At 45.4% G+C, this 25160-nt stretch overlaps 1 protein-coding gene across 1 annotated transcript in view; it reads left to right on the top strand.

The window, feature by feature from the left end:
* MTPAP (mitochondrial poly(A) polymerase) overlaps positions 1-11166 on the top strand; it is a 32499-nt gene extending 21333 nt beyond the window's left edge. The window contains exons 6-9 of the mRNA XM_019531338.1: positions 3255-3481; positions 4911-5003; positions 5124-5197; positions 10367-11166. Coding sequence (XP_019386883.1) covers positions 3255-3481; positions 4911-5003; positions 5124-5197; positions 10367-10714 — 742 coding nt within the window. The 3' untranslated portion in view covers positions 10715-11166. The remainder of the gene's footprint in view (positions 1-3254; positions 3482-4910; positions 5004-5123; positions 5198-10366) is intronic.
* The last annotated feature ends 13994 nt before the right edge of the window (positions 11167-25160 follow it).

Below are 25160 nucleotides of genomic sequence, written 5' to 3'. Positions count from 1 at the left end.
CCCCACCAACTCCCCCCCCCACCCCACTTCCAGCACTGCTGCCACCTGTCCCAAGCACAGACCCAGCTCTAATTCCTCCCCCTTCCACCTCTCCCATGTGGTGAGAAGAGTCTGGTGCCACCACAGCCATAGCCTACCCTGCCCCGCCCCATGCAGACACGGGGGCACACGCTGCCCCACACCCTCCCAAGGTTGCGCACAGCAGTGGGAGCCGCCCCACCCCTCCCTGTGCCCCCCCAATGGGTGGCAGCGCCGTCTAGCACCTCGCCTTGTCCCAGCTGACCAGTGCCTGTCCCGGCTGGCCAGTATCTGCCCCAGCCCCACTCCCTCCCTCACTGCAGGAGACTTGACCTGCCCACCCCTACAATACCCCTTCCCTTCCACTACAACAGACTTACCAGCTGCATGCAGTTCTCCAAGCTGCCAGGCTTTTTCTCCTTGCTGCCTCATGCTGCGCTGCAGCTGCACGCATGCACGGGCCATTTATTGGCCAGATTGTCAACCTTATCAGGCCAGTTTCCAATATGCTCAATTTTCTTTATATTGGTACCGATCTGATATTGGACCGATGTATCTGTGCTCCTCTACTATGTGGCTCAGAGTAGCCTTTATATGCCAGGGGCCCTGCCTCTGCCCATGCTGTTGCCCCTCACTCCCAAGCCACACCCCCCGAGCCCTGCTGGTGCCTCTCACGCCTGACCTGCAGCCCCTTGGCCCTGCTGGTGCTCCTTACTCCCAGCCTATAGCCTCCTTTTCCTCTGCCCCACTGCCCCCAGCCCTGCTGGTGCCCCTCACTCTGGATATGTAGCCACATGCCCCCACCAGCTGCCAGGGCTGTGGGATCAGGACCAGGGCCTGCGTCCCCCTGCCCATCTCAGCAGCACCTGAGTCTTGGCTGCCACATGTGGGAGGTTACAGCTGCTGTGCTTGGAGTGGAGCGTGGAGCCCGGCCTCCCCTGTGGGTGGCACAGTGGAGCATCGGGGGGGGAGGGGGGTAAGGGAGGATGTGGGCTGCCAACTGCAGGGCTCCCCATGCTAGCCTCACTGCCATGGCATGGTGCCCCTGCCCACCTAGGAGCAGTGGGGGTGGCAGTGTGGAGTTGTGCTCCCTGCTGCTGCCGGGTGGGCAAGGGGCTCCTCTTCATGACAGCACAGCTGGGACAGGACTCCAGGTGGTGGCAGTGGCAGCACCAACTTCTCTATCCTCTGGGCTGTGGCGAGAGCAACAGGGTGGGGAGCCCCAAGCCCACAGCAGGCAGCCTGCACCCACCCCATGCACAAATTGGGGAGAGGAGGACACATGTCCCCCATGTTCCCCTCCTCAGGAGTGCACGTAGCAGCAGGCACCAGGAGGAGCTGCTCTCCACCACTGCCTGGTTGTATTGCTGGCCATGTGCACATATGTGTGCACAAGCATGTGGCATACTCTGTATCCCACTCCCCCCAGCCCCTTGTAAGCTGGAACTATGCCAGCTTGCACCAGATGACCTGACCTTTCTGTGTTTTTCCTCCTTTAATGGAGAAAATCTGCATTTTCCATGATGAACAGAAAACCCAGATCCCTGATAATGAGAGAGGACAGTTTTTCTTTGTAGTTGGGATATCAGTCTTGCACATGCATTCTTCTCGCTAACTGAATCAATGTTGCAAGCCCAGACTGAACAGAGCGGCTCGGTAGGTTTTGATGCATATTCTTGCTTTCTGTACAGCAGTGTAGAACATTGTAGATATAGGAGTGTATTTCAGATTAGTTTATACTTGAAAAATGGCTTTTTCATAGTTTGTCATACCAAGGATGGACAGCATTATTTGGAAGAAAAAGTGTAAGGTACTGCTGTAATCTGCAGGTTTGTAATAGGGTGGCTATTCTGACTTTCTCCAGCTTAGTTGGTTTTATAAATATGACTGGAATTGTTTCTCAGATTTTACTTGACTTTGATACAATGCATAAAAGATGTGTTTTAAAAAAAAGTTTGTGTTATAGTTTGTATTGGTAGATTCCTTGTGCATTGACTCTTTCAATCTCTATATAAGGGGCTAAATTAAAGTCAAAATTTTTGCAATTGATTCTGCATTTACTTGTTCACTGGAGGCTTGATTTCTCTACTGAAATATGCATTTGTCTTCTGGATTTTTAACCAAAGCTGCCCTCTCTCCTAAAAGTATGCCAGTACTAATTTGCTTTAATTTTATATAAATCCCAGTATTATGGGATCAGCGACATGGCATCTGACAGCTGAGTTAGTTTCTAAGGGCATTTATACACATACCTTTGTCTGCTCTGAAATGCCAGAAATCCAGTGCGTCAGAACAGACTTGATTTAATCAAACCTGCAGAGCACATGAGCTAATGCGCCCAGCGTTGCATCTCATACATTTGTATCAATGGCAAAATGCATGTCAGCATGCAGAAAATGGGGGCAATGCACTTTTGAACTAAAACACCTTTGATGTGTTTTAGTGGTGGGGGGGGGAGGAAATAGCACTTTACTTCAAACTTGGCACGCTCTTGTGCTGAGCCTAGCACATGCCGAGAAGAGGCTTTGCATTAGCTGGACCTGGCTTGCCTAGCATCTGTATAGATAGGGCATTTTAGTGGGGCTTTTTGGGTGCTTTTACCTAATAGCTAATTGAATCAGTTTTAGATAAAATTGCCAAAAAGCCCCACTGAAGTGCCCAATCTATACAGATGCTGTGGAGCCGGGTAAAAACTAACATGCTGCTGCTTCTGGTAAAATGTGTGGGAGGTTTTTGGTCTCTTGATTTTTAATTTTATTTCCCTCTTCCCCGCTCCAATCTGTCAGCACACTAAGATACTGACTGCTCTGCCCTACCTTTTGCCTGACTTCAGAAGTAACCACCTCTGAATGCTAAATTAACACATCTCTGCCCTCTGTGGGTCAAAGGCAGTGGCAGTTAGATTTTTTGCCACTAGGTGGTGGGTTTTCATGCAAAATTTAATATAACAGCAGGATATATAAACTTATGTGACAGTATCATTTATTTGGTGTGCTTATTAGCAGGTTGGATAAAATCTCTTGGGCCATAGGTTGCCAACCTCTGCTATAGAGCTGTCAGGAAATTCATCCCATGTAATTTGAAGTTGGGTTTTTTTGTAATGTTTTGTTACGTTGCTTGTAAAAAAAATTTGTCCAGATGCAGAAGACCCTCTTTCCTCATAATTGATGCTTTAAGACAGAACAATTAAGACTGTGTTTGTCAGTTTATGGTTTTTTTATACTTTTGTCTCTCAGGATTGCTTTGAGAAGTTCAGAACTCCTCTATATTTATGGCAATTTTGACTCACGTGTACGAGCCCTTGTATTTGGTATTCGTTGCTGGGCCCGGACACATGGAATTACAAGCAGTACCTCTGGTCCCTGGATTACAAACTTCTCTCTAACAATGATGGTTTTGTTTTTCCTGCAAAAAAGAAAGCCACCAATCCTTCCAACGCTAGCTGAACTTAAAAACCTGGCAGGTAAGGACATCTCATTTTTTGGAACAAGAGTGAAATGGCTTTTGAATGTTTTCTACTTCCATTGATTTTTGTGTAAACCTGGGTCATTATAAACCAGAATACCCTGGTGTATTGCAAATGTCACATCTTTGATGAAATATTCATGCAATTGATTATTATTTAATAACTTTCTGTTGTAGGATGAATATTTTGATGAAACAGTCACATTTTTAAGAAGGACATTTTTCCGTGTTCACGTTACAATATTAAATACCGTTAAATTACCAATATGAGTAAACTTGTTTGTGTGCATTGAGTAATTAACATCAGCCTTTATAATAAAAGTCTGGCTTGTCCTTTTTCTGAACTGTCGCTTCTGATTTGTTGACTTACTTTTTTTTAATTTGCAAGAGAACCAGGCTCCCGTGTCACTGATATACTTGGACTTGGTATGATGCCCATTTTATAGCCACTAATTTACATCAATTTAAAATATTCAAATAAATTAAATGTAACTTCTGACTTGATAATAACTTTTACCAGAAGTTTTCAGTGACCCATAAATTATACTTCAGCATCCCTGAGGTAGTTTGTTTACCTATTTAATAGATGGGTTAATTGAATATGACCTGCTTGAGATAAAAGAAAATTCTCCAGTGAAGAAGGTGCAGGTCAGAACTGATTCCTTAGTTCACTGTTCTGACCATTATAAGCATACTCCAGTGATTCCTAGCCAGCGTGCTGGGGCACCCAGGGGTGTCGCAATGTCCTTTGAAGGGTGTTGCAGGAATGTGAGGAGATAAGGAGATAAAGGCCAGTTCTGGCTCTCCCTGCCTACCTGATCCCCTGCCATCCACTGCCTGCCCCCTCTGCAAGGAGATAAGCCCTGTATTAAATAAATAAATCTTTGAAAAGGGGTGCCACATGGTTCACAGAAATTATGGAGCAGTACTTCAGGGCTCAGGAGTGCTTTGTTAAGTCTAAAAAAGTTGACAAGCGCTGGCATAGTCTCTTTCAAGTTTTACAGTAGAGAATAAATATAAAGCTGTGTAGTGAATTGTGATGATTTTGAGGTAAAAGTAATCAAAAAGCCTTTTAAATCAGTTGTCAACTGACTTTTTGGTGTTATCTGTGTAAGTAAGGCTCACAGGTTTGTTTCCTTAAGGGGAGATTGTTTCAAGGGGCACAAAGGTCATGCATCTTCACTATTTGGGCATTTGAGTATTTTTCATTTAGTCCTGAGCAATTCTTCCTTCCCTCTCTACAATTGTAAAACACCTCAATCTGAAGGGTCACTTAAAATAACTATTCCCAGTTCACCTCTTGTACTCACTTTCTCTGAGTTAACTACAGATTTTTCTTTAAGAAGCAGATGTCTGAGCTATGCGAACCATGATGGACTTTTTTAAAATGTGTGTCACTTTGAAACATGTTCACAACTTATTTTCAGATGCAGAAGACAAGCATGTAATCGGAGGTCATGACTGTACATTTGTTAGTAATCTGAACAAAATAAACCAGACGGAAAACACAGAAACTTTGGGTAGGTAAATCTTCAGTCAGTGTTTTGTCTCCATTGTATTTGGGGGGGGGAGAGAGGTGCAGGAGTGTGAGGGGTAGAAGAAATCTTTCCTTCATACCATGGCTTTTTTTGTTTTTCCAGATGTACTTCTGAATGAATTCTTTGAATATTTTGGAAATTTTGATTTCGGTAGCAAGTCTATAAATGTTCGCGAGGTAAATGGATTTTATTTTCTTACTGTTACTTTATTCTTACTGTTACTTTATCCACTGTAACGGGGAATTGGGAACTCTACAAATATTAAGCTGCAGTATTGGGCAGGTGGCCAAATGTTGCTGTTTTTGCTTACCTGTGTGGGATAAGTGGATAATCATCTGTATTCCCTTGTCATAAGGAAACTTCTGTATTGTGCAAGTGTGTGGCAGTGGCATAGATTTGATTGGCACAGAATATATTTGAAATGATAAAATTGAGAAAATTAATGTAAAACTGAATCTGTTGAATAAGAAGATCAGTTCCTCAAAACAAAACATGTTTCTTTCCCCCTCCTTTGTTGATAGCTTTACAGCATTCATGACTGATGGAAGCTTCCAAATTACAGGACCTGGTTCTCATGGGGGGCTTGAATTATCAGGACATCTGTTGGGAAGGAAACACAGTAGTGCAGAAGCAGTCCAGCAAATTCTTGGTGTGTGTAGGGGTAACTTTTTTGGTACAGGTGATGATGGACAGGCATACCGTGAAGGACGCTCTTCTCAACTTGAGGCTCTCAAACAGGGAGGCATTGGTTGAGAATGCGATGGTAGAAGGTAATATGGACCACAGTGGCCACAAAACTGAACTTCAGAAAAGCAGGCTATAGCAAACTCGGGGAACTGATGGAAAGGATTCCTTGGGAGGGCAAGTCTGAGGGGGAAAAGGAGTCCAGAAGAGCTGGCTGTACTTTAAGGAGGCCCTCTTAAGGGTCCAGGAGCAAACCATCCCAATGAGAAGAAAGAATTGGAAGTGCAAGGTAGGGCATGAGAGAAAATTAGGAAGGTCAAAGCACAATTTGAGATGCAGCTGGAAAGGCACAGAAAAGGCCATAAAAAGATTCTAGATCCAAAAAGATGTCAAAAGTAAGAGGAAGACCAGAGAAACCATAGGTCTCTTATGGAATGCAGAAGACACAAATGGTCCACAATGAGATTTAGCAAGTGCAAAGTCTTGCTCTTGGGACAGAATAATTGTATGCACAAATGCAGACTGGCTAGGCTGCAGTACTGCAGAGAAAGACTAGAGGTTATAGTAGAACAGAGGTCTGCAACATGCTTGGACAGAGTCCCAAAAAACCCTGAAACCTCAACTTGTAAGATGTTGATGTGCCAGTGGCAGATGGCAGGGGAGCCGTGAAGAGCCAGGTCTTCATTGTGACAATGCAGCTGCAATCATTTTCCTGATATTCATCCCAAGGTGCGTGTGCACTTGCTGCCAGTAATGAGCTAGGCCAGAGCTCCACAGGCCCTGGTACAATTGCTTGCAGCCCTCTCCACTGTCTGCGGTGAACAGCCTGGGCTCTGTGGCTGGCAGCATGGGCCTGTCCAGAGCCCAAGCCAGCTGTGGCATGCCAAGCAAAATGGCTTTGCATGCCATGCTCTGGCACAGTTCCTGGGGTTGCAAACCTCTGCAATAGACAATGAGTTGAATATTCGGTTACGATGTGCTCTTGTTGCAAAAAAAAAAAAAAAATGGGCATGGGCAAACATAATTCTGGACTATTAACAGGAGCGTCACTTGGAAATCACAGAAAGCAATTGTTCCATTCTCTTAGGCCCCACACTTCAAGAAGGATGCGGATAGATTGGAAAGATTGTAGCACAGAGCAACAAAATGATTAGAGGCCTAGAAGGCACGATTTATGAGGAGAGGTTGAGAGAACAAGGGTTTTTTTAATTTGCAGAAGAGAAGATGAGTATAGAGAAGAGAAAGATGAGCTTTTCTCTGTGGCTGTAGAGGACAGAACTAAGAGCAGTGGCTTCAAACTGAAATAGAGAAAACTTAAGTTGGAGATTAGGAGGAATCCCTATGAAGATTGCCAAGCATTGGAACAAGATACAGAAATTGTGGAATCTCCATCCTTGGGATTTTTCAGGCTTAAGTTGGACACATGCTTGACTGGGATTGTTTAGCCAGGGATCATCCTGCCTTGAGAAGGGGGCTGGATTAGATAACCTTGTGAGGTATCTTACAGCTCTACTTTCCTATGATCTGTAAAACCCAACAATCACATATAAACCTTGTATCCCAGAAGGCTTTGCAGTGTTTGGGTGTCTTCTGGGATAGAAACACAGACCTTATAACTTTTAAAGGTTGGTACTGGCAAGGTTGGCCCTAGCCATAGTTTGTGTCTGCATGCAAGATAGTTGGTTAAAACTTGAGCAGTTAGTAGGGTCAGGCAAAATATGGCCCGCAAGCTGGACCCAGCCCACCAGGCTATTCAGTCCGGCCTGCAGGGCCCCTAAAATGATTAATATATATCGGCCCCTGGCTGCCTGTCAAAGATAACAAAGCACCAGTGGCAGCAGGACCCAGCAGCATTGGCAGCAAGACCTGCCTCATCCCTAGTCCCTAACCAGAAGCTTCAGTCTAGAGACTTCTGGCTTGGGCCCCTGTGGCTGTTCCCTCAGCCTCCCTTTTCCCGAGAAGGAAACTGAGATAAGACGGAGAATCATTGGTGCAGCAGGAGTCCAGTCGCTGTGGTTTCTGGCTGGCTTCTGCTGTGCTGTGTGGTCCCAGCCAGGCAGCCAGGAACACTGTGTGCTGCCAGCTGGGCTGGGTTGGCTCCTGCACCACACAGTTTCTGGTTGCATGGCTGGGACTGCATGGCACAGCAGGAGCTAACCAGGAAATGTGGGGGCCTGACCGGCTCCTGCTGCGTCCTGCAGACCCAGCCATGTAGCTGGAAACTGCGCACCCTGGAGCGGCTAGTAGTGGGGAGTGCAGTGGCAGCAAGCAGAGAAGGAAGAGAAGGGAAGCAGCTGGGGAAGGGCAGGAGTGACAGGCAGGGGGAATGCGGAAGTGAGCAAGTGGGCAGGAGTGTGGTGCCCTGGGGCCAGCTGAGAACCCTGGGGCCAGGCTGTCAAGGTCCCAGCCATGCAGTCGAGAACCATGTAGTGCCAGAGCAGTGGGCCGGCGTAGGGAGGAGTGGTGGCAGGAAGGAAGGGAAGGCAGCGGCAGCAGGCAGGGCAAGTGGTGGTGGCAGCAGTGGCACACTGCAGGGGAAGTGGCAGCAAGTGGGAGGTGCAAGGCTTGTGTTGGAGCCCTGGGGACAGGGCTGGCAGAGGCCCTGGGTGGGGTGGCAGGAGCTTGGAGCCCAGGCTGGCAGTGGCTCTGTGGAGCCAGACTCTCCACCACTCTCCCTTCCAGCAGCCTAGCTACATGCAGTCCTGGGGCTCGCCTGGACCGCACACCACTGAGGGTCTCTGCCTGCCATGGGCCCTGACACACATCCCCTCTCCCCACACACATCCCACACCCAAACCCCCTCACATGCTCCAGCCACCCTCCCCCACACACATGCCACAACCTCCCCAGCCACCCTCTCCCCCCCAAAAAATATACAGAAGTAAAATTTTTTAAGCTATTATGCAAATCATCTCTATGTACACTACACAAATACACATAAATCAGGAGAGAAATATTTTTTGAAATCAAATTAATGTACGTTTGAATTTTTTTTTCTGGTTCTATGATGGTAAACCCCCTAGCCAAAAGGAGTACTTCCAGGGGCAAGGGGAGGGACTTCTGGTGGTAAAGTTCAGGGGTTGGGGGCAGGACTTCAAGTTCCACGATGACAACCAGGGGACGGGGCACCTGCAGTGGGGCGGGGCTACCCTTGTGGCCCTGAACAGCTCAGCAAAACTTGTTAAGCAGCCCTCTAGCTGAAATAATTGCCTGCCTGTGGCCTAGAGTCCAGTCTGCACTGTTACCAACTGTGCTGTATGAAGAAACCAGATATGCCACAATGGATCTCCAGACAAACACAAAATATGGGTATACCAGGGGTTTTGACCAGAGGGCTACTTAACAAGATTTGATGAGCTGTTGAGGGCCACACACACAATCTTTCTGCAGATATCATTTTAACAGATTATAGATAAAAATTATACTAAAAATCAGACATCTACTATAACGCATTTTAATTTTACTTCAAAAATAATTTTTGTCCTGATTTGTGTGTTTGAGTAGCATATATAGAGGTGATTGCAAAATAGCTCAAAATAAAGTCTTACTCTTGTATGTTGTGAGTGGTGGATTGTATGTATGTTTTGGAGTGGTAGGTGTCTGTGTGCTGTGTCCTAGGGGCTGGTCAGGGGAGAGTGGGGGGTGCACGCAGCAGAGGTTGGCTGGGAAGTGTAGTCCAGGTGTGAGTTGCGGCTCCCCGCCATGTTCAGCCTGCCAGTGCCCTCGTGACACTCTGCATGGGGCTGAGCCCACTCCCTCCCACACCCACCAGACAGCAGCCAGCACATACACCGTTCTAGAATGGCTGCTGCCACAGCTGCCTGAGTACTGCTCAGCTCCCTCTTCTCCTCCTCGTCCTCCTGCTGCACCACTCCAAGCAGCTGGTAATGCAAAGAAGCCATAGCATGTCAGGCACCACACAGTCAGCCAGGCAGAAGGAAAGCTGCAGCCAGGAGACCTCTACCCCAACTCCAGCTCGCAAGGCTCCAGTTCCAGCTGCTTTCCACCCACTCTCCCACCCAGCATAAGTGGCCACCTGCAGGCAGCCAGGTGGGTGGGAAAGAGGCCTGGAGCTACAGTCCTGTGCATTGGGGCCAAAGCTGCCCGGCTACAGTTCCCTCCCCTACCTGGCTGGGTATTTGGTGCCCAGCACACCCCTCCCCCCCATGGCTTTCCCATGTTACCTTCTGTCCAGGGCAGTGCAGCATGGGCAGAAGGAAGAGCTGCTGGAGATGTGGGGGGAACCAAGCAGTACCTGGGTGGCTGCAGCAGCAGCCCTGCCAGGAAGCTGTGTGCTCTGGCCAGTGCCATCAGTGGCCATGGGTGAGAGCATTGTGTGGGCAGGGCTTGGCCTCACGTGGAGCACTGTGGGGGCAGCTGCAGGCCATATCCAATCAGTTGGCAGGCTGGATCCAGCCCATTGGCCATGTTTTGCCTACTTCTGATGCAGAAGCAAGAATGATGTGGGCAGAGTAACATGCAATACTAACTTGATTAATATCTTCTTTGCTTTTTATGAAAAATACCTACCGTGTCAAAGTACTTTTGTAATTGCCTGTTAATATTTAATGCTGCTTCAGTAACTTAGCTGAACTTTTATGTTTACTATGTGTATAATATACATGTGAAATATTTGCCTTTTTTGTCTCAAATACCTTCAGGGAAAGGAACACAGTAAGCCTGAGCCTTCTCCTCTCTACATTCAGAATCCCTTTGAACAGACTCTCAATATCAGTGCTAATGTTAATCAGAACCAGCTGGACCGATTTGTAGCACTGGCCAGAGAGTGTGCCTGGATTTTACAGCAAGTAAATCAAGACCATGGGCAAGGTGGTAAGCAACCTTGGGGACTGGCAGCCATACTAGTACCTCCTGTAATAGGCAGTAAGAAGAAGATGGCTAAGAGTATGCTAACAAGTGCAAGACTCAAAGCTTTGTTGGACAGTTTGAGGGCAGATATTGCAAATAAAAAAGGAGAAAGGGCTTTCAGTAGCTGGTCATTGAAGTAGCTGCTGCTCTGTTTTGAGAACTGGTTCTAGTAAGTGACCAGCAGAACATTACTTGAACTTTATAACTACATGAGGGGAATTGAAAAGAACAACCTCTGCCTTCCACTGTGTTGGTCAGGCCCATCTGTTTCTTCTGGGAATCAGCTGTGGTCCTCTTCATCATCCAGGCTTGGACACAGTTAAAAAAGCAAGATGGAGTGGGTCTGGGATAAGACCTTTGGGAATCCTGTCAACTAATATACAAACAGTGCAAAATGCAAGAAATACTGAAACCAGTCTACTTCCAATGCAACCATGGTTTCAATAAAAATGATACAATATTTAATACACACACACACCACACTGTTGCAAAGGAAACCCTTTTAAATCCAGTGCTTGTACCCTTTTTTGTATTTATTTTCCATATGTGTAAATGGTGGAAGATGCAATAAAGAGAATGGGACTTGCTAGTATGATTAACAGTTTAATTTACCTTGAGATATTTTGTAACTCTTTCATGCTAAATTGACATGGACTTGCTGTAGTAATATACACTAGACATGGAAGGTAATTTTGGCAATACAACTTGTTGCCTTTACACTCCAGAAATAACTACAGCTTGCTGAGCATCCCACAGCCATGATTTGACATGTGCATTTATTGTTTAGTTTCAGACTTTAAAATGATTCTTTGTGTTACAATGGCTTATGACTGTCTTGGTTTTCCTTTTTGGATGGTAGCCTGAATGGGTATGGTAGCTTTAACTGCTGAAGAGTATATTTTCCCTGCCCCAGAAGTGTGCCTGCTGAAAGCAGCATGAGTAGAAATTAGGGGTGTGCAAAATGGGCCGTATTTGATTTGGATTCGGCCTAAATCGGTGACAGTGGTTTGATTTGTTGATCTGGATCACTGTCCCCGATTCGATTTGGCTGAATCCCAATCTGAAGATTCAGTGCTGATTCAGAGAATCAGCAATTCGGCCATTGATGCAGCTTTAAATGTTTTTTCTACATACCTCAAGGTACCAGGCGTGGCTCATGAATGCTGAGATGGAGGGTGTCCCACAGGAGCATGGGCGGGGGGGGGCCTCCACATGCTTGGCGGCAAACCCAGAAGTCAATGGCAAGTACTTTTGGTCCACTTCCGGGTCTGCCAGGGAGCATGCTGGGGGCCCCCTACACCCACCGGCTTGGCGATCAGCCATGAGGGTACCCTGGGTGCCCCCCTACAGGCCCAGGAGGCACCAGTCACTGGGGTGGGGGGCAGCATGCTCCCTGTCAGACATGGAAGTGGACTGGAAGTGCTTCTGGTCCACTTCCAGGTCTGCTGCCAAACGCACTAGGGACCCCGCTGTACTCCTGTGGGACGCTCCATCTGCCCCAAAATCTCAGCCTTCACAAGCTGCCTGGTTCTTAGAGGTATGTAGAAAAAACATTTAAAGCTGCTATGTCCGAATTGCCAAGTCCTTCCAAATCGATTGGAGGGTTCCAGTTTGATACGGAGAGATTAAAGGTTTTCCTGATTCAATTTGTATTTGGAGAGTCGGCCACCAAATGGGGCCAAATCTCTGCTGAATCAAATCGGGGACTAAAGCTTCGCACGCCATATTAGAAGTATATTTCATCAACCCTTCCTGTACAATTTTGTCTATCCCACTTAGTGAATACTGCTTTCCAGCAGCCATCCCTGTAAACTTTTGAGTTCTCCATGTAACAATATGGAAACTATATAATGCAGAGCTTAAGATAGTTGGTTTAAATTAGTAATAATCAGGGAATCTGGGCTTTCTATTTCCCACCTAAAAATGACGTAAACTGCAGATTTTACCAGAGGCAAACACGGATTTCTCGTTTTTGCAAGAGAAACCCGCAGATTTTGCAGTGAGCTCCCTGTAGGCTGGCAGAGTTGTAGCCTGCAGGGAGCTAGGAGAGAATGGGAGGAAGGCGGAGACACGAGTCGCCACCTGCATGGACAGCCTGCAGAGCTGCTCCAGTAGATATGTGGGGGGGAGAGGAAGCTGGGTAGAGCTGAGGCTGCCCAGCCACGTGGAGCTTGGGACCACAGTCTGCAGCTGCAGGGCCCAAGTGGGGAGCAGGACAGGGTTACAGGTGGAGGGGGAGGCCTGGCTCCCTGCTGCTGTGTTCACTCCCGAGGGGTGGGGGGGACCCCAGATCTGTACCTGGGGCAGGTGCAGTCTCAGGCTCTGGCCCTGCTTCTCTCCCCCAACTGCCCTGGCAACGTGCCTCTTGCACATGGGGCTGCAGTAAGGGCAGTAGTGTGGGGCTGTGTCCCTCAAAGAAGCAGGCACAGGAGGCATGGAGTGTGGAATCACAGCAGGAGCCTGCAGCCTGTGCCTGCTCCACGTACAGATCTTGGGGGTGTGGGTCCCCCCTGGAAGTGTGCGCGGCAGCAGGGAGTCGTTCCACCTGAGCCCACAGCAGGGGGGAGTGGGGGCAGGGGACTGCAGACCTGGGTTGTAGTTCTGGCAGCTGGGGGTCCTCTCGAGCAGGGCTGGGGGAGCAGGGGCTGTGGGCGGGGAGCAAGGGGCACCAGTAAGGCTGTGCGGGGGGAATGAGGGACAGGGCTGGGGGGTGGGGCAAGCTTTAATTTTAATAATGGAATTTGGGGGTTTTTAGCAAAGAATCTTATTTTTTTACAAGAGAATTTGGTATATTTTATCAGGGAAAACCAGGTTGCCTGGTAATAATACACGAGTATGGATTTCTGGTGCCTTCAAAAACTATTTGAATATGTGTTTTTGCTTTTGCCCCCCTTTATTCTTTTTGGTACAGGAAGATATGTCCTATGTAAACACCTTTAAGGAGGATTTAGCATTGACATTTGCAATTCAATCTTCAACTCAAAGCTCTAAATTCCTCAATCATTTAAAAAAAAGGGGGAGGGGAGGAATATATTAGTCTCACTTCTCCAGCAAGATTCTCTTCTACTTATCTGTTCATCCAGTAAGATTTTGATGATTAACTTCTTGTTAGAAAGAACAGAATTGGTGAAAGTTCAGTTTGTGATGCATAGAATATGTAGAAAGTATGCGATTTTAAGGAAGGTAGAAGCATGCAGCAGACGTAAGGCAGTATATAGTTGCAGAATGTAAGTAATAGGTTATTAGCAAATGGTCCTAGGTATCTGAAGCGCTAAATGCAGGTTTTGACAGGATTTGAGACTGGGGAGTTATGTGGCTTTGGTTAAAATGTCAATATGCAAATGTGATTCCCTGTAACTAGGTATGTGAGCTACTTCCAAATTTAGCCTGACAGCTAAAAGGGTTTTCAATCTTGGGTAGGGTAGGGTAACTATCTTTGCAAAATGTTACAACATCACAACACTTTTACATTTAAGACCTTGTTTGCCTTTGTCTCCAATGACTGTCCTGGCTAATGATCTGTTAGAATAGGGTAAAAGCTTGTTTCTCTCCAGTGGCATTAATGGTGGAGTCTGAACTATGTGGCTGGAGCAGTTGGTTTAAACATCTAGAGTTGATGTGCTTCTGTGGTTGTGGCTGCTGCTCCTTGCTTCTAGTGTCTCATAAAACCTGTAAAATGCAAGTGAAAGTAGTCAGGCTGACTTTGTGTCTTCAAAAGGGGCAGCAACTAGGTAGAAAGGAAACAAAACCTTCTGTAGAACTGGGTATGTGAGCAGGAGGAGGGGCCTTTTTGATGCTCCTAGGGCCAAAGCCACTTGTGAGAAAAGGACTAGGAATAGAAGAGGAGGGGCAAGCTATTAAGGGAGTATGTACATGAACAGCAGGGAGATGACATCCAAAAGGCACAATGTTTCCAAAGGGCACAATGCTTATTTCACTGTTAGACAGTTAAAAATAATGAATGCTTTCCTTGTTCTTTCCATGAAAGTGTTTGATATTTGCCATAGCATTGGCTTGGCGGGTGGTCTGAACTTGGAGCTTCTACTTTCTTTAAAAAAAAAAAAAAAAAAAAGTCCAGCAGTAACAGGAAGTTGAGTTAGATCAGTCCTCCGTTTCACCATCACTTATGTACTTTCTTGGATAATAGCATTGTCTCCTGGTTCTAATGTGGGACACTCCATGCTACATTTCCATTGTGACAGGGGACAAGCTTGGGGCTGAGTCTCAAGTCAGCCCATCTACCTGTCTATGTAGGGTAGTCTGCCCAGTCTTTCCTGCCATGACTTTGCTATTACAATAAACTGGTGGTGAATGTGGAAAGCAGCCCATTCTATGCCCTGATGCCAGGGGGTGCTATACATGGCTCCATACCTCCGCTACACTGTGGCCCATGTCTCGCACATGACATCCAAGGTGTTGTTATACTCCCGGCCACAAGCCAAACCAAACCTAGTCCTCTGCCAAGTGTCTCGCGCTCTCTCTCACACACACTCATACTACCCCCCACTCACAGGGTCTCTTGCTCATCCCATACTGTGCTGCCTCTACTCTGACCTGCTCTTTCCTGGAGCAACCCTTCTGGCCATCAGGCTTATCCAAATCATGCCTTGGCTGGCAATATCCAATCTCTTGGGCCTTTCCCACAACCCTCATCTGGGTAGTGTGCCAGCCAGTTCACCAAACCGAGGGCCAACTTCACCCTAGCCCCTCACCAGGCTTCTTATACGCAACGCTGTGATCTTGTGGGGGGGTGCCATGTGCTGCCCCTGGGGCTGCCCTTCAGACCATCCCTGCAGCCCTACTCAGCTCTGAATTATGCCCAGTTCTTCAGGTCATGAAGATGGACCCTACTCTGGGCAGGCCCACTGATACCCCTGTTCTCTCAAGGTCTCTGACCTGCCCCCTTTGCTAGGGCTCCACAACTGCCCCCTCCCTGGGGCCTTTGGGGTCTTGCACCCCTATGGGCTCAGGTGGCCACAGCCCTACCTGGTTCCACTCCTCCCTCTTAGTAACCTACCCAAAAGTAGGGGCTGGGGTTTAGGCGCCGGACCCGCCTTACACCGGGGAGGCTCATGGTCCTGGTATTTAAGTGGGGCTGCCACGCCTCCAGCAGTCCCACCAGGCCTCCCTATCCTGGCAGGGAGCAGTTTCAGATCATGTCCAGGACCACTGAGGTCTCCTCCATCCCCATAGTCTCACCTTTACTTCTGAGGTGTTCCAGGAGCAGCTCAGCCCAACGTTGCCTCCTTGGCTGCTCAACACAGACTGCTGCCTCTGGCTTATGTTTGAAAATGGCTGCCCTCATCAGGCCTCCTGCCCTTAGAGTGGGAAGGTGTACTGCCATATCCATATTGCGTATAGCTGTGCTTATTTTGAGTTCAAACTTTGAACTTTAAATTCCAAGCCTATCTTTCAGCGTTTTTATTTAAGAAAGCAGATGGTGTTCGCTTTAGTTTCATTTATGTCAGGCAAAAAGTTCTATCACAGGGGCCGGCAACATTTTTGGGCCGAGTGCCAAAAACCCTACAACCTGGACTTCAAAGATGTTGGTGTGCCAGGGGAGATAGGAGAGGAGCTGCAAGGGGCCCTTCATCATGGGAGCATAGTCCTGGCCCCTTTCTTGTCATGGTCCCTGAGTTACGTGTACAGCCACCACCAGCCACAGAGTTGGGCTGCGGCTCCAGACCCCCAGCACATCAGCTGCAGCCTCCAAACTGCCTGCCACGTCTGCTTGCAGCAGGGCTTGCAGCCTCCCTGCCATCTGCTGTGAGCTGCCCAGGCTCTGTGGCTGGCAGCAGCTGCCCAAAGCCTGGGTCAGCTGTGGCATGCTCAGCAAAATGGCCTCCCGTGCCATGCTCTGGCATGGGACTGCCACGCAGCTTTTAACTGTTGGCAACATGTGCCAGGGGTTGCCAACCCCTGTTCTATCAGCTCTGACTGCTGGTTAACAGCATTTTACTTGGGGGCAGTCTCTGGAATTTGCAAGTTGTGCTGGATTGGATACACTTTCTTTCTCACACCTTTTTGTGTCTTTCTATTGTTGTCTCGACCCAAAATTCACCAGCCAGCCCTGATACTAGTGCCAAAAAAGCCCTACTAAAGTGCCTGATTTTACAGACACTGCAGAGCTGGGTAGAAGTAACACAGTGCCTCTTCTGGGTATGCATGGGGCTTGGCAAAGGAGTCTGCTGTGTTGAAAGTGAAGTGTCAGGGGTTTTTTACTTTTGCAAGCACCCACTTGGCAAAAAACAGTCGGCACCTATGCTGGTAAATATATTGCTCCCTGCTCTGTTAATTACAATAACCGTAACACTTTTTGTTCTTATTATGGGGCTTGCTCTTCCTTTTTCTGTCCTGACCATTGTATTTGATGCAACTTCCTTGATTGGGTTTACCATGCTGTTTTCTCTTGCCACCTCCTAAAAGTTCACTTCTAAAAAATGTGTGCGAAATGAGGGAGGGAAAACACTAGAGGGTAGAGCAGAATGAAGCAGAAGAGCAACATTGTTAATAAGGTGTACACCTTCTTACTGAGGAACCAGTTCTGTGTCCTTTCCTTTGTGTCCTTCCCTGGTTGTCATAGTCTGTTTTTCCTTGTGTTGTGTTGTGAGCCACTTAACACATTTTGGGGTGTGGAAAGGTAAGGAAGCATAAATAATCTTAATTAAATGACTTTGTCAATAACTCAGCCGAGCATTCTCGTCAAGATCAGCTAATACACATGGAGGGTTTCTAGACAGAGCTGTTTTGGAGCTCCACTCAGGGATTCTTTCAAAAGTGAAATCATCCCATTTATTTGGACTCTCTACATCTCCCAAGTGCCTTGTCTAATTTGCCTGAAACTTGCTGCTACTTCTATCCATAGCATAAGATTGCCTGACACCTCCAGACAGATTGGGTTATGGTTGGTGAAAGTGAAAACTAAATTTAAGAACAATTTATACCTGAACTCCAGGGAGGATGATATTTCTCTCCATAATTATTTGCTGCTGGTAGACTATTCCTACACATGCGTATCCACTAAGTATTGTTTTGCATAGAACTAATTCTGTTCCATGGAAAACTGCACAGTAACTCCTGTCTCTTACAAGCTAAATACATTTTGTTCCTTGGTCTGGTCCTGCCAAGCATATCTGGATCTCATCGTAGGTGTGAGGATTTGCCATTCAGGTTTTAACTGTAGGATCAGGGCCTTAAATTTTAGGATTGGAGCCCACTTTCCTTTAGTATCTCATGAGCCTAACTGTGTCTTTCATTTTGGTAACCTGTCAGTGCTCAGTAGTCAGTCTTGAGCTGGGTGTCACATCATGTAACCAGAAGTCACAGTCTTTTTTGTCAGTATGAAATAAATGGATGGTGACAAGTTCTCCAGATCTAGCAGGGAGGTGGTTTAAGATACGACTAAAGATCTTTAATAACAGTTCTTAAAAACAGTGTGTGCCCTTTTTAAAGCATTCATTTTATCAGTACCTGAACTGTTCAAGTGCATTTGTTTTGTGGGGCACGTTTTCTGTAGAAGGAATGCATACAGAGCAGGGGTTGGTAACATATGGCCCACCAGCCTACCTGGCCCACCAAGTGATTGCATCCAACCCGTGAAGCCTACGTGTTGGCAGTGTTTTGATGGTAGGCTGCTTCAGCTGTAGGGTCTTCTGCAGTGTTCAGTGGCAGCCAGGTCATGTGTACATCAGAAATGGTGACAGCCCGGTTGGAAACATGGGCCTGCCTCAGGTAGAGCTGCATTATTTTGGCCTGTTGCTCTGAAAAAGTTGCTGACCTCGATACAGAAAGCATTTTTAACTCCTTTCTGTATTTCATTGTTTGGTGCCATTTTTTCCCTCAAGTATTTTTCTTTTACAGATGCTCCTTTGCTCACTGCTATCATCTGGTTTGATTTGCAAGTATTAAGCCAGTTGATTTGACAAAAGCTACTTGAATCTTGTGGAGACTGATAAATTCAGTCAGATCAAAGAAGTTTGGGATGCTTTTACGTGGTGTGGTTTTTTAGGTGATGGTTCCCACGTTACTCCAACCTCCCCCCCCCCACTTTTTTTTAAACTTCCAATGGACATAATTTGGTGACTGGTATTTTGAGAGACATCTTTGTGACCAAAGTATTTGGGCTTTATGGCCTAAAAATGGACCTTGTAGTTTCAGGACATGCATGAGAAGTCTTTTTATATAAGAAATTATGGTTTAACACTGTCTGTGTCAGAGGTCAGAACAAAGTACCAAAAACCTCTGAACATGCACACAGGAGAAGCTCTTTTTCCTTTAATGATGATAAAATGTATTTCCACTTTATCCTACAAAAAGACCTCAAAGTTTGTTTTGTTCTCAGACTGAGGTCTCATACTTGCAGACACAAATTCATATTAAACACAAACATTACAGCTCTACTCTGGAATTTTACATGGAACAACTCCCAGAAAATGTCTTCTAGATATTATCTTTATAGTCTGATACAGGAGGTAAAACCACCATGAATTACTGAGATGCATACTCCCATTCATATTTCCAACACGATACCTCAGGGTATAGCAATGGCCATAATTTTGTATGACTCTTTTCCAGGTCAGGCACAGGTAAAACTCTTGAAGCAGAGGAGTGGGGGTGCTTGTTTTTGAATATGTGAAGGAGATACTCCCACCTCCCAACTACCTATGTAATTCCTCCTCCCCCTGGTTGTCTGCATTTTGACATACTTTTTAAAAACTCTTTTCTAAGACCTTTTTTGAAGATTGCCAGGAAGGGAGTAAAAACTGAAGGATACATAAAGCTTTCAAATTAGACTATAATTAGCGTAGAGAAGACAGAAAGGAGACATAAGTCTTCAAATGTGTAAAGAGGAAAGTATATTATAAACTGCTCTCAGTGTCCATTGGGGATGGGAAGTAATGGAGTTCAGTTTGCCTCAGAGAGGATTTAGGTTGGATATTAGGTAAAACTTTCTAACTACAAGGGTAGATAAGCCTTGGGATGGCTCATGAACCGGATTTTGGAAGCTTTTAACATCATTCATGACAGATATTTGTCCAACCTGGTTTTGGTACATTTGGTCCTACTTTGAAGATGGGGGTTAGACTAGATAAACTCTCAAGGTCCCTCCTGGCTTTGTTTCAACATTCTTAAATTAATAAAAAAAGTACATGTATGAAGTTCCTCCCCACGCTGCATTCAGTTTAGTGAAGAACTCTAACATGTTAAAGTGTTGAAGTTGTGTCATCATCTAAAGTGACTGAAGACCCATTGCTTGTAAAAGTTATTCTGTCCAGTACAAATTTAATAAAAATGCATTGTAGAAATCAATCCAGCATTAGTAGGAAAGTGCTTTCTAAGACACTCTCAAAAATAATTACTTTATTGTTGCTCAGCTGATTTTCATTGTGTGCCTGATTCAAATATGTTTCAATTACCCTATTTACTTGAATACAAGATGAAGTTTGGGGGGAAAGGAAGGCGGGGCCTCAATTTATAATCGTATACAAGACAACCTCTTTAAATATATTGCTATCGTGAAACAGCTGCCAAAAGCAACATGTGCTCAGAAATGGAAACCAACTATGAAGTTGTTTAAATGCAGCCAGCACTGAGAGTGACTAAAACATATCCTGATAAGAAACGTTTTTTTTTCTTGGCCCTTAAAAAAAGTGGGTAGATGTTCCCTCCATAGGGAATTAGCATTGGGCCTGAAGGTACTGCGATACTAGGCCAGCCCCAGAAGGGCCAGAGTCAGCCCTAACACCCTCACCTTGGTGCCAAACAAGTTTGATCTTAACCAAAATGCTGAGATACTGATTGGAACCTACCACAAAGATACATTACTGAAGCCCATCTGAATAAGACATATGGTAGTGTCCATTAAGTGCAGTTCCCCTCAGCACCAACTCTTTCAAGTCTTGGTGAGCCATGACATTGGATACATTTTGACTTCACTTATGCAGCTGAGCTGTGCTTTTCTTCGTGTTTCTTCACCAGCCTTAAATGTTTAGTGAACATCATGAAAGAGGGCGCAAAACAGTTCACCCTGAATCCCTCTGTTGCCCCCTCTCTCAGCCTGTTGCATATGATTAGTGGGGCCCCACACTCCAGGAGGTGAAGCTGGACCAGGTTGCCCTGAACCTCATCTGCATATACATTTCTGGAGGATCACAGGACTTGTAACAAGAATACCCAGTTCCAGTCATGTGTGGGGGCTTACTGCCACATGGACACTTTGGGGGGAGGAGGGGGCCTCTGGAGTACCCACAGATGCTGAGGTCATCACCGTGGCTTGAAATGCTGTTGACTCTGGCCCTGGTGGGGCTCAGTCCAATGAATTATGTGGTAAATCACAAACCTGCTTTGGACTAATATCATTCATAGTAAGTATAAGTAAGTAAGTACATCTAAATAAATGCCAAAGTGCTGCTCAAAAGTGTGTTTATGGAGTGCCTGTGTTAAAACTTGCAGTAGTTTAAAAAATAAAGATATAATACATCAATTCTGGATGAACTAAGTGTATGGGTATTACATGAAACTGCTACAGCCATGCTTAATTTTAAGATTATTGTTTTCAAATGTGCTCCTTACTTCCATGTGCTCAGGACAAGCAGGATCTGACAGTATGTAGAGGGGAGGAATTTCCAGGGGAGATAGTGGGGGGAAGCACAGAGCAAAGGGGTTACCTGAACCCCCCAGAGTTATTTTCCCTGCTACAGCAGCGGGAGGGGACAAATTCAAGGCAGATCTCCAATAATTAGATTCTGCACCTGCAAAACTATAACAAATATCTCAGTTTTCCACATATAAAATCTAATTATTGGGGGGTTGACTTATAATCAGGGTCATCTTTTATTTGAGTAAATACATTAAGTATTTTTATTTGGTTATTCAAATCCCATAATTCTATAACTTTTAAATTAACCTAAGACAGGGGTACTCAACCTCTGGCCTACGGAGTCTTGGCATCCAGCCCACCGGGCTCCTCACAGGTTGAGAAATTTGGCAGCAGGGGAACAGTCACAGGTAATATCAGCACCCCGCTACTGTCAAAATCCCAGGCCCCACATGATGTATCGCAGCTGGGCCACGGCCCTCTCACTGCATGGCCAGATTGGGGCCGAGACACCGCTCCTTCCATCTGTGCAGCTGGTTTGGGACCAGTCTATACCCCCTTCTCTTCCCCTCTTCCTCCCCCATTGCCAGGTCAGGCTATGCCTTTCCTTCCTTTGGGTCTGAATTGGAGCTGGATCGTACCCCCTCCCCTTCCCTTTTGGGGTCAAGCCAAGTCCCCTTCCTCTGCATGGCTGGATTGGGGCCAGGCTGTCCCCCACCCCCTGCATACAGCTGGATGGGGCCCCACCATGCTTGCCCCTGGTACCAGATTGGGTCCACCCACTGGATCTGGGCCATGGAGAGACTGGGCACTGTCCACCTGGCTTGCTGGACGAAAAGGTTGAGCACTACTGGCCTAAGATGTTGGTTCAATACATTTTGACATCTGAGTTGTTGCCCTTTGAATGCCTGTTTCATATTTGTGGGATTTACTTTCTCTCTTTCTAAAGTTTTTTTTCCACTTTTAATAAACCATGACCCTTTCATCCTTCCAGTCTTATCTGGTTTTAGCAGTGAGCTGTAGCATTAATGTGATCTGGCCACAGCAAGGGAAATCCTCGTAGCATACAAGTGCTATCTTTTAAATACTGTTGACTTGGGCATGAGTGCTGAAAAATTTAGTATTTTTCAATAGCCTGCTGTTTGCTCTGGTTTCCCAGTTAGTCCCTCTGAACTGTGGTGTACTGTGTAACATCTTTTGGAAATGTCAGATTTTTTTATAGAAGTTTTTTGATCTTTGAAATACTTTCTCTTTATCTTAATGGGTCTAACAAATATATCTGCTTGTTCTGTGTTATCTTTGCTTCCAGTTTAGTAGGTTGTTTACTGCGCTATTGTGTATCTAAACACTTTGGTATGTGTTCCTTTTCTTAAAATGTTACTAGGAGACCAGTCTAATTTTTTTCATTTTTCATTCCCCTGTTAAGATTCAACTGGTAAACAGCAGCTGGCTTAATTTGGGTGTTTACTGCATCTACTTTTGCATTAAATTACATAGAAATATTTTAAATTAACTCCCTTACTTCCCTGTTGTAGGTAAAAAATGATGACACAATCTGGAAATGCAGATTCCAAAATATGATCATACAACATTTTTTAAAAAAGAAATCAAGCTGGCCAGCTCCTAAAATTTCAGAAATGCACCTCAAGCCACCTAGGCTAGTAGCTTTTTTGCTGCTAGGAAAAAAGAAATTAAAACAAAAAATGCAAAAGTTGTATCTGCACAGCTACACAAAACACACTTCTGTGAAACTCTGGTATCTTTTGTCACCTAGCCTCTTGTTAGGCAGCAGATTATATCTAGTGACCAAACTGCTCCATGGAATAAGAAATGTCCTCATGCAATCATATGTTTACTAAAGATTTTTTATGAGGTTTTTTTCTTTCTTTTTCTTTCCTATTTTACCCTCTCCTTTTCTATCAGGACTCAGGTTTTATCACAGTGAAGCTAATGGCCAATTTCCCATTGACATGAATAGGATAGGATCAGCCTCCTAAGCCAAGTACAAACATTCAAGAATCCCAGGAGTGAGGGGGAATCAGGAATAGGGAAGTGAGGTTGGCAGAGACCTCCAGAGGTCCTCTAGTTTCTAGTCCAGCCCCTGCCTGAGCCTGGCCAGACTTTCCCATACAAGCACAATCTAAAGAGTCAGAGGGTTGGCTTGCAGTGTCCACAACAGAACAGTTCCCCTTCCACCCAATACTACTACATTCGGTCAGGTTTATCTCAAACTGGTTTCAGCCATTTTCAGACTGATTTATGTGCATTGAACATCTGTTCTGTTACAGGTTTAAACAGTTTCTGATCACTTAAACTGGTTTATGTGTAATGTCCATGCCTAGTCCTGATGTATAAAGCCACATCAGGATTTTGAGAGAGAGATTTTTAACATCAAGGTCCTCATTCATTTGAATGCTTCAGCATATAATTAAATACAGGCTTTTGTCCTCTACCAAACTGGGGACCTAGTCAAGAAACTGGATTATGCAGTGCAGACGGCCTTCCAGGACAGACTCTCATCTCTCTCTTGTCAGTGCACACCTAGACTAACTCCACTACCCCAATGCAGTCTTGTTTGAGAAAGAGTAGGCAGATGCAAATTTTGTATTCTTTGTATGTTCAGAGTGCAAACCATAGTATGAGCCTGATACTTCACAGGTTTAGGCTCCTAAACCTACTGCAGCAATGAGCTTGAAGTAATAGTAGCAGCAGCTATGCAGGACTGCTGAGGTGCTCTAGCTGAGTGGGGGGAGCAGTATCCTTTGAGGTAAAACCACAACAAGCAGCTGAGGCACTCATCCTTACTTTTGCAAGCTGCTGCAAATTAAGTAGATTGGAAACCACCTGGATACAAGTGAATAGGTTCTGCTGCATAACATTTGTCTCGCTTCACACAAAGAGTTTCTGGGTAATTTTCAAGTCCATCAGTGTGTTTGTAGAAAGAAAAGTAACTGGGACTTTTTGCTGCTAGTACGTATCCACTTTAATCAATAATTCTCATCTTCAATTTGCTGCAGGCTTCTGTGAGATGCACAGTGTATAAAAGGAGGTGATCTGAGCTATTGAACTGAATGGAAATCATTTGTGTGGAATGCGAAAGTTTAGTCAAAGGTGGTTAGCTAACTGTACGAGAGGTAAATGGAAAGAAGTGTACTCAGATGCAAATAGTTTCAGAAACCTGTAGCATTAGTATTTAAAGTTGTTGTGTCTAAAGGTGGTTTAAGACTGTTTTTCTTTCTAAAGCATTTCTAGACGTCTGTCAAAGGAAGATTTGTTGTAATCGCTTATAAAAACTCATCAGATAGGAGCATGCAATATTTGAACAAGTAGCTGTTCCTTCATTCCTAGCTATAGTATCAAATACGTGACTGGTAAAGAGGACTTAAATTACTCTTGGTGGGGAAATGTGGAAAGTAATGATTCCCACTTCTCTTTTAAAAGAAAAAAAAAATGAAACAATCATACCCCTGCTGTTACTGACAGACACTCGTGCTGTTCAGCACCATGGTGTTTGAGGTGCACTCCATACCATGTGCAATATACTTAGCACTCGGCTTTTCATCTATCAAGTGTTCTGTGAACAGCTGATCCCCCCAAGTCCTCTATGATGTAAGTAGCAACAAGAATAAGGTTTTTTTTCATTACACATTTCTAAGTAAATTAGGGTTCCCATTTCTTTCTACTCTTCAATAAGAACAAAAGAATGAAATATGCAATACTTTCCTTCTCCAGCTGTTGGCAGGTTGAGTGTGCTTTGTAAAGGAATAATAAAATAGTTAGCAACCGTATAACATTTCCTGCTTTCTGTCATTTTGTTACCACCTTCAGACTACTGTATTAAGACAACTTTAAGTAATTAGATTCTATACATAGAAATTTCCAAATCTGTTATAGTTTTCATTGTTTCATTGTTTCATAGTTTCATAGTAGCTAGAGTCGGAAGGGACCTAGGTAGATCATCTAGTCCAACACCCTGCCTTGGCAGGAAA

Source organism: Crocodylus porosus, unplaced genomic scaffold, assembly GCF_001723895.1.
Source record: "Crocodylus porosus isolate Cpor-Errol unplaced genomic scaffold, CroPor_comp1, whole genome shotgun sequence".
Taxonomy (NCBI): domain Eukaryota; kingdom Metazoa; phylum Chordata; order Crocodylia; family Crocodylidae; genus Crocodylus; species Crocodylus porosus.
This window is presented reverse-complemented; position numbering and strand designations above follow the sequence as displayed.